Source organism: Colobus angolensis, unplaced genomic scaffold (genome assembly GCF_000951035.1).
Source record: "Colobus angolensis palliatus isolate OR3802 unplaced genomic scaffold, Cang.pa_1.0 Scaffold446, whole genome shotgun sequence".
Classification (NCBI taxonomy): Eukaryota; Metazoa; Chordata; class Mammalia; order Primates; family Cercopithecidae; genus Colobus; species Colobus angolensis.
Genome location: NW_012117888.1, coordinates 428,104 through 437,923, shown reverse-complemented (window position 1 = coordinate 437,923; position 9,820 = coordinate 428,104). Strand labels below are relative to the sequence as shown.

The following is a 9,820-nucleotide window of genomic DNA, read 5'->3' as shown; positions in this document are numbered from 1 at the left end:
TTTTTTTTTTTTTGACAGAGGGTTGCTCTGTAGCTCAGGCTGGAGAGCAGTGGCGTAACCTCGGCCCACTGCAACCTCTGCCTCCCAGGTCCCGGCTTAAGCAATTCTCCTGCCTCAGCCTCCCGAGTACGTGGGATTACAGGTACATGCCACCATGCTCAGCTAATTTTTGTATTTTTAGTAAAGACGGGGTTTCACCATGTTGGCCACACTGGTCTTGAACTCTTGACCTTGTGATCTGCCTGCCTCAGGAACTTCTCTTTTATTATCCCTTTGAATAAACTTGCTCTGTCGCCTGGACTGGAGTGCAGTGGCGCTCTCGGCTCACTGCAGCCTCAGCCTCCCAGGTTCAAACAATTCTCCTGCCTCAGCCTCCCAAGTAGCTGGTATTACAGGTGCGCACCACCACACCCAGCTAATTTTTGTGTTTTTAGTAGAGGTGGTATTTAACAACGTTGGCCAGGCTGTTCTCAAACTCCTGACATCAAGTGATCCACCCGTGAGCCACCACTCCCAGCCCCATTGAATAAACGTTCTACCCCTATCTCTTTCTCTACATCCTCTTTAAAGCCAATAACTCTCAGATTTGCCATTTTGAGGCTGTTTTCTAGATCCTATAGGTGTGTTTCATTGTTTGTTTGTTTTCTTTTGTCTCCTCTGATTGTACATTTTCAAATAGCCTTTCTTCAGGCTCACTAATTCTTCTACCAGATTCATTCTGTTATTAAAGGACTGATGCATTCTTCAGTATGCCAATTGCATTTTTCCAGTTCCAGAATTTCTGCTTGACACTTTTTAATCATTTCTATCTCTTTGTTACATTTATCTGATAGAATTCTGAATTCCTTCTGTGTTTGCTTGAATTTATTTGAGTTTTCTCAATACAGCTATTTGGAATTCTCTGTCTGAAAAGTCACATATCTCTGTTTTTCCAGGACTTGTCCTTAGTGTGTTATTTAGTTCATTTGGTGAGGTCATGTTTTCCTGGAACCTATTGATACTAGTAGATGTTCTTCAGTGTCTGGGCATTGAAGGGTTAGGTATTTATTGTGGTCTTTACTGTCTGGGCTTCTTTGTACTCATCCTTTTTGGGAAGGCTTTCCAGATATTTGAAAAGACTTCAGTGTTGTGATCTGAGCAGTTTCTACTTTAGGGGACATCCCAAGCCCAGTAATGCTGTGGTTCTTGCAGACTCATAGAGGTACCTCCTGGATGGTTTTGGACGGGATCTGGGAGAATTCTCTGGATCCCCAGGCAGAGACTCTTGTTCTTTTCCCTTATTTTCTCCTAAACAAACAGAGTGTCTCTGTTCTGAGCCACCCAGAGCTGGGGTGGAGTGACACAAGCACCCCTGTGGCCACCACCACTATGACTGCACTGGGTCAGACCCGAAGCCAGCACAGCTCTGGGTCTCACCCAAGGTCTGCTGCAAATACTCCTGGCTACTGCCTAGCTTGCTCAAGGCTCTGGAGCTCTACTATCAGCCAGTGGCAAAACCAACCAGGCCTGTGTCCTTTCCTTCAGGGTGGCAAGGTCCCCCAAGCCGGAGGTGGGTCCAGAAGTGACATCTGGGACTCAGGACCTAGAGTCAAAAACCTTAGAAGTCTACCTGGTGTTCTGTTGTATTATGGCTGAGCTGGCACTCATACCACAAAATGCAGTCCTTCCCACTCTTCCCTTCCCTTTCTAAAGGCAGAGGAGCCTCACCCCGTAACCAGTCACCCTAGGCCAGGAAGAGTATTGTTTACTGTGGACTACCATAGATGTTCCCTTAAGACTCAGGGGCTCTTAAGTCACTTTGCGATGAATGCTGCCTGGTCTGAGACTCACCCTTCAGAGCATTGAGCTCCCCTCTGGCCTAGGGCAGTTCCAGAAGTATTATCCAAATGTCAAGTCCTGGAATCAGGGATTCCAAGAGCCCACTTGGTGCTCTACCCTTCTGTGGCTGTGCTGGTACCTGAAGCCAGCAAGTCTCAGAGGCTCACCCAAGGCCCTCAACATAGTACCTGGGTATTGCTGCTAGTTACTCGGCGCCCAAGAGCTTTTCAGTTAACAGTTGATGAATTCTGCCAGGGCTGAGTCTTTTCCTTCAAGGCAGTCATTTCCCTTCTGGCCTAGGGTATGTCTAGAAATGTGGTCCAGGAGCTAGAGCCTGAAACAGGAACCTCGTAATTCTAACCGGTGCCCTAGCCTGCTGTGGCTGAGCTGGTATCCAAGATGTAAGACAAAGTCCTCCCCACTCTTCCCTCTCTTCTCAAGTGGAAGGAAGGGGTCTCTTTTGGAGCTGTGAGCTGTCCAGCCTGGGGTTAGGGGAGGGGCGATGCCACCACTCCCTTGGCTGCCCCAGCTGGTGTCTCAATATGTCGCGTGGCCCCCCTAGTCCACACTGTTGGCCCAGTTCAGTACTAAGGCTTGCCTAAGAGTTGCAGCCCTTATGGCCTAGACCAGGTGTTTCCAATCTTTTGGCTTCCCTGGGCCACACTGAAAGAATAATTGTCTTGAGCCACACATAAAATACACTAACATTAACAATAGCTGATGAGCTAAAAAAAATTACAAAAAAAAAATCTCATAATGTTTTAAGAAAGTTTACGAATTTGTGTTGGGCTGCATTCAAAACCGTCCTGGGCCGTGTGTGGCCTGCAGGCCGCGGGTTAGAAAAGCTTGGCCTAGACTGCCTTTCAGGTTTACTTGGAGATCCAGAGCACTGTAGCCCTTGATGGAGAGGTTTGTGGGAACTCATGCTTGGGCTGCCGGGATGGGTAATTCCTCTCTGACTGGGGCTGGTTTAAATCTTCCCTCCAGTGGGCAGGTGTCAGGTGAGTTTGGTCCAGTTTTCCTTTCTGCTCTAACAGGACAGCACTAAATTCAATGCCTCATGATTGCTGTGTTCTTCCTCCCCCAGTGCCCAGAGATGCTCTTGGCACCACCATGCCATTGCTGCCAGGGGTGGGGGAGGGGTGGCATTGGCAATTCAGGACTGTTTTTTCTGTCTCTTCAGTGCCTCTTTCAGTGATATGAAGTTAAAACCAGTTACTATGAGTGCTCACATGATTTTTGGTTTTTATGAAGGTGTTTTTTCTGTGTAGATAGTTGTTAAATTCATGTCCTTGCTGGGGGGACAATTGGTGGAGGCTTCTATTCTGCCACCTTGCTCCCTATCCCAGAATCAGATATTTAGAGACCTGAGGCAGGACTAGTACTAAGCAAAATAAAAAAGGAGTGATTAATTTGTGTCACCCAACTGCCTCTTTTGTACCCTTTTCAGCTCTTCTTTTCTTTTAGAATCTCCAGTTTTTTCCAAATACCCAACTTGTCCTTTTTTTTCCCCTTCCTCCTGAGTGTAGCTTCTGGAAGGTGTGGGGGCTTGTGCTTATTTCTAAAGATGCCTTGACATGAGTAAATTTTTATCCACTGATAGAGCATCCCACCTGTAGACTCTTCCATTCTAGATGTTAGGAGAGATATTTTAGAGCAAGTTGTACCTGTCTCCCATTCTTTAAATTATGCCATGTAAGTGCTCTCTGCCTGAGTATGTGTAAGTACGTGCCTGACTACAGAGTCAAGTCTGATTGCTTCCTGCTGCTACAATAATCTAGGTTCCTCACTTCTGTGGTGTCTCCTGTGAACTTCCATCACCACTTTCTTACTTTTGCCACTTCCTTTTTCTTTGTTACGTTTGATAATATACATGTAACTAATTGTCTATTACTTACATTTAATCAGATAGACATTTAATGGTCTATCACTTTACATTTAATTACTGATTTACATTTATTTATTCAGCAACTTAATGACTCTATTGCTCTATATTTCTGTGACACTGAAATAACATTTAGTAAAATCACTTATTTAGATGATATCCCCCCCGAGCTATTGCAGTGTGAAAGTATTTTGCTTTTGCACAAATAAAGTTACCATAAATCTAACAGGAATTTTTCTTTCTTGTTCCAGCAAACCCTAAGATGTCGGTATTGATTGACCTTTGTTACAGTTTAACAAATTTATTATTATTATTGTATTATCATGTTTAGGGCTACCAGTTTTTAGGTATTCTGAAATATCATGAGATAGGGTATAGATTATTCACTCGAGACATTATTATTTGGTTTTTGCCATTTTATTCATTTTTTATGTATTTTCTAATACAGATGACATTATAATCTATAAAGAGTTAGAAGGGACAAATGCTGAAAAAGAAGAAAAGAGTAAAAGACAGAACAATATTAAAAAGGAATCGTCTTCAAGACAGCAATCAAATGCTCATGGATATTGCCATCAGAGAGGTAAAGTATGCTGAAAATAGTCACACATGGTAAAAAGAGTCTGAAATATTTGTGAATAACTAGGTAAGTAAAATCAAGAATTCACAATATTGTTCTAAAGTTGCATTATGTTGCTTGTTTTATTTTTTCTGGGCATGGATTCATACAGGGTTTGTAAGAATTTATGCCATGTCATATGAATACAAATTTGTTTTAATTTATACAAATTATTTCCCTAATGGAGAGTGGGATAAGAAAAGTAACCATATGAGCTGAGAGATATTTTTACAAGCTTGTACTTGTTTACAAGCCTGGGTTGGTTGATCCAGTTCCGCTTTTAGGAGGCAATACAGGAGGGTTAAGAGCATAGTCAATAATCTGAAAACTATGACATCCACATTTTGAAAATACAAATGTTGTAAGACAAAAAGAGTAGGGTAGAACATGACAAATGTCCTCTGTATACCTAACCTCATTGGTAAGTGCAGTGTGCATTTTTTAATATGAATGTACTACAGATTGCCACGATACAGAAGTCTTTTCAACAATTAAAGGTCTTCATAATCTAGTCAACAGATTGGAACCATTTTGACATCGTGATTACTATAAGCCCCGACAGTTGCCTGTGCAGCTTCATTTCAGTTCTTGTGTGAATCTTCAGTGGCTCAACATGTTCTGAGAAGAGAAGAGAAATGATGGTAGTTATTACAGGGGCAGAGCAGCCAAAAAGGGTAACATGGCCCATTCTTACGTGCCTAACCAGTCATCACAAAATTGATCTTTGTGAGCCTTTTGGAGATATTCTTTGATGGGTTTTTTACTGTCTTTGTTTGTTTACCCAAACAAAGCAGACAACTGAGACAAATATTCACATGATTAATACAAAGCAGACAGTTTCTCTCCATCTCTCCTTTTTCTACTGGAGTATTCTTTCATTTAATTTCAGATAGTATGTCCCAACTTTGGTGGCACATGAAACCAAAATTGAGGTATTATATACTGAGAAGACTACCCTATTAAGGTATGCAAATTGAAATAGTATGGCAAAGACTGTTCTAGAATTCAGTGAGACTCCCAGATGATACAAGAGTAATGAAATATCAAAAGTTTTGCAAAACCCAGTGCATAGCTTTAAAAAAATGAGATCAGAGATAATACTTCTCTGAGAGATACGTTGAATTTACTACTTGAAAATACAGAAAATATTTTTTTTTTCAAAGGCTACTCAAGATTCAGAAGCGACTTTGAGGAAAGAAATCCTGATAAAAAGACATCCCAAGAACCTTCTGGATTCAAGTCTGGACAACACCCTTTAAATGAGCAACCTGTAATTGAACAGGTAGATAAGTACCAAGAATTAACCAATATTAAAAATCCTACATTTAATATATTTCCTAATTAATGATTTACTTTAAATTCTATTGAAAGCAGGGATTGTTTCTTGGTATTCCTCCATGGTGCCTTGAACGTACTTTAAATTCAATGTTTGTTAGTTGATATTTCCCCTGTAACTATTTTAAAAAACATTTGATTTTTGCTATTTTCAGTTATTAGTAAAACTTTTGAATTTATGAAATGCCAAAACAGATTATTAGTTATTGTCATTAATCCTATGTAATCATTTTTATTTGTCCTCATACAGAGGCTTTGAGCTTAAGTTATAATATAAAAAGAGTTTTAGTATCTTTGTGAATGAACTGTAAAAGCCAGAAGCCAGATGATATCAGATATGAAATATACTCTGGAAGCAACAGGTGGCACAGACTATACCTGTACGAATCCATTTTCTCTAACCACGTATAGGTGAGCCAGTCAATAGGGAGGAATTTGAGAGGTGCTCAGATCCAGATTCACTAGCTAACATTGGTGCTAATGTTTCATCCTAGCTTATAAACTGATTCTTCTTAAGGTGTTACGTGGTCATTTAGCAAAAATGGCAGTTCCGGGAGCTTAAATCATTTTTGCCAAATCATGTAAATGCAAATGTTTATTTATTTGCTTATCTATTTATTTTGGAGAAAAACATGTTGCATTTTCAAATATTTAAAGGATTATTTTAAATTGTTCAAATGGACAGGGCACGGTGTCTCACGCCTGTAATCCCAGCACTTTAGGAGGTCGAGGTGGGCGGATCACGATGTCAGGAGATCGAGACCATCCTGGCTAACATGGTGAAACCCCTTCTCTACTAAAAATACAGAAAATGAGCCGGGCGTTGTGGCGGGCACCCGTAGTCCAGCTACTCGGGAGGCTGAGGCAGGAGAATGGCATGAACCCGGGAGGCAGAGCTTGCAGTGAGCCGAGATCGCGCCAACGCACTCCAGCCCAGGCGACAGAGCGAGACTGCGTCTCAAAAAAAAAAAAAAATTGTTCAAATGATGATTCAATGCCTACTCTATGCAGGCACTATGATACCAGAACAGCCTGCTTCAAATAGTCTGTACGGTGGTGGAAGAGAAAGATAGGAAAGAAATGTAATGCCATACAGTATGCAGTATGTGCATAATAGGGCATAAGTTATATATTGTGGGGATGTAGTAATTCATTCTGATTGGGGTTCTTGAGAAACTTTGGTGGAAGAGGTGGCATATGATCTGTGCCTTATAGGATGAGGAGATTTATTTATAAAGTTTGGAAAGAAGAACATGAGCTTCCTTCTGATACAGTCCAAGATGCGTAAACTGAGAATAAATATTAAACAGTATTTTCGAACTGAAAGCATCCTTGTCCTTTTATTTATTTTTTGTTTGTTTGTTTTTTTGAGACAGGGTCTCATTCCGTTGCCCAGGCTGGAATGTAGTGGTGTGATCATGGCTCACTGCCCCTTCTACCTCCTGGGCTCAAGTAATCCTCTCACTTCAGCCTCCCAAGTAGCTGGGACTATAGGCACGTGCCACCATGCCCTGCGAATTTTTTTTTTCTTTTCTGTAGAGATGAGGTCTCACTGTGTTGCCCAGGCTGGGAAAATATCCTTCTATTATTCATACTTTCGAAGCTTTTGAGACTATCATAGCTGAACTCACCAGAAAAAAAAAATTACCCTGCAATAAAGAAATGTGTTAAAATTTAAGCATAATTATTTCACCAATAAATTGAAATAATTACAGTTTTCAATAATACTTTACAATTCTATTAAGCTAGTTTTGTACTCAACAAGATTTAGTCTTATTATCAGTGGAACACAGTTTTATTTGTTCACCCCATGTATTTATTCAACACAACCTTTTGATAGAAGGCTTCACTTGTTTATAAGGAAAGAAAACTAATGTGCACTTTGTTTTCCAAAGGTAGGAAATATATAGTACACAAGTTGATGAAAACATTTCTTATATAAACATTCATAAAAGGGACTGCAAGCTCCTTTGGTGAGGTACTTGGATACATACGGGTCTTTAGAAGATGGAACTCAGTCCTATCTTTCCTACTGACCTACTGTGCTCCCAACACCAGTCACTTAGAAAAGAGAAAAGGTACATGTGCATTGCACCCAATCTCCCTATTTAGGTTTTTCAGTACAAAAGCTGGAGAGTGGCTATAGCTTTATGTTTTAGCAAAACAACTAATTTTTTACATTTTTTTGTTTTAAAAAAAGTTTTCTGTGCATAATATTTTTTGTACTGGTACCTCCCCTGCTGTTTAGCAGTTGCGTCCAGCTTCTGTTAGTGTTAAACTAAAAAGTCATAATGCCAAATTTAGGGCATGTTGTGCTTGTCAGGCAACATATACTAGTAGAAAGCTTGATTTCTCAGCATGGTCTATATGACTTTATCCACTTACATTTATGTAGCATCATAGAGTTTTGTCAGAAGTTTCATTATTTCCATTTGGCTGATTCACTCCACTGCCTTTTTGGCTTAAAAACTGAAAAGGTAGAAAGGCTGTATTGTTGCCAAGCTAATTTACTTGAATAGTATTAAGCCAACCTTCCGCTTTTTTACAGCTTCCTTTCCCCTTACTTCGTCTTTCTCTCTAGAATTAAGTATTAATTTATAATGGAAAGATAGTTTCTTTTTAATGATCATTGAGTAGGCAAAGAGTAAATATGATTTTGAACACTTTCCTTTTCATCCTAAGGACTTACACTACAAAATATTCTATCAAAGTCGCAAAATTTGTTGTTTCTTTAGTAAAACATACATCCAGAAATTAGTAGGTAGAACATGACCATAGAATACAGTCAAACTCATAAAACAACTAATTTTCCATACTTTTATTTTATTAAAGTTTTAGTTGCATAGCATTTTTGTGCCAATGACATGATACAATGGAGCTATTCTGTAAGTTAGTTCTAAAAACTGGTTGACAAATAGAAGTAAGCACAGTGGAATTCTAAAAGAAACAGTTGCCCATAAAAATGGGCTTGAGAATATATCATTATGACTTAAATCATGAAGTATCTGTTTCATTTGTTTTGCATAATTGGAATCCTTTTCAGGAGAAGTGCAATGACGATTATGAGGCCCAAGCAGAGAAGAATCAAGGCCAATCAGAGGGGAATCAGCATCAATCACAAGGAAATCCGGACAAATCAGAAGAAACTAAGGGCCAACCAGAAGAAAATCATCATTCTGAGAGATCCCGAAACCACTTAGAGAGATCTCATTATTATTTAGAGAGATCTCAAGGGCAACTAAAGATACATCATGCCCAATCTGAGAGATCTCACAGCCAATCCAAGAGATCTCATAGTCAATCTGAGAGATCTCATGGCCAATCAAAGAGATCGCGTGGTCACTCAGGGAGATCTCATGGTCACTCCAAGAGATTTCATAGCCAAGGAGATCTCGTGGTCACTCAGAACGATCTCCTGGTCACTCAGAGAGATCTCATAGCCACTCAGAAAGATCTCATAGCTACTCAGAGAGATCTCATAATCACTCAGAGAGATCTCATGGCCACTGAGAGAGCTCTCATGGTCAATCAGGGAGATCTCATGGCCAATCAGAAACACATCAGAGATACTCAACAGGTAAAAATGCAGTGACTTCTTAGTCATCAGAACAATGTGTTTAATTCTGTGGAAATAGAAAAGCATGTATCTGTACTAATGGCTAATATATATTTGTTGAAACAGACATATATTGGGACAAAGACATAAATATTAGAATGGAGGCAATGTATACATGGTATCAATATTCTTTCAACTTGATGTCCTCTAAGCTATCATCCAATTATCCAAGATGTCCCATTAAGTTGTTCCCTGTAGGTCTGCTTTCCCTAGAAGAGCCCTATGTACTCAGCCTTTCCTATTGGGCCTTCCCCACAATTAGAATATTTTGATTTAGTGTCCTGTCTCCCTTGGACATTCCAACCTGGTAAGCAAGCTAATCTAACAACTAACTGCCAAATTGATAATATATAATCTATGATAATGAATATCTCTGTTTTCCACTCTGTCTCCTTCTTAAACCGTCCTCAGAGAGTCCTTAGCAGACAAATGGTAGTTGGGCAGCTGAACTTTTCTGCTTTCCTCAAATCAGACCATAGGAGAGGATATATTCTATGCATAGATGTAATGCTAACCTTCTGAATATATTTTGAATACATTTATATAT

The 9,820-nt window shown here is 39.8% G+C and overlaps 1 protein-coding gene across 1 annotated transcript in view; it reads left to right on the top strand.

Annotated features, from left to right (window-relative positions):
* LUZP4 (leucine zipper protein 4) overlaps positions 1 to 9,256 on the top strand; it is an 18,308-nt gene extending 9,052 nt beyond the window's left edge. The window contains exons 2-4 of the mRNA XM_011957534.1: positions 4,152 to 4,286; positions 5,486 to 5,604; positions 8,701 to 9,256. Of these exons, the coding sequence (XP_011812924.1) occupies positions 4,152 to 4,286; positions 5,486 to 5,604; positions 8,701 to 9,249 (803 nt within the window). The 3' untranslated portion in view covers positions 9,250 to 9,256. The remainder of the gene's footprint in view (positions 1 to 4,151; positions 4,287 to 5,485; positions 5,605 to 8,700) is intronic.
* Positions 9,257 to 9,820: the final 564 nt, after the last annotated feature.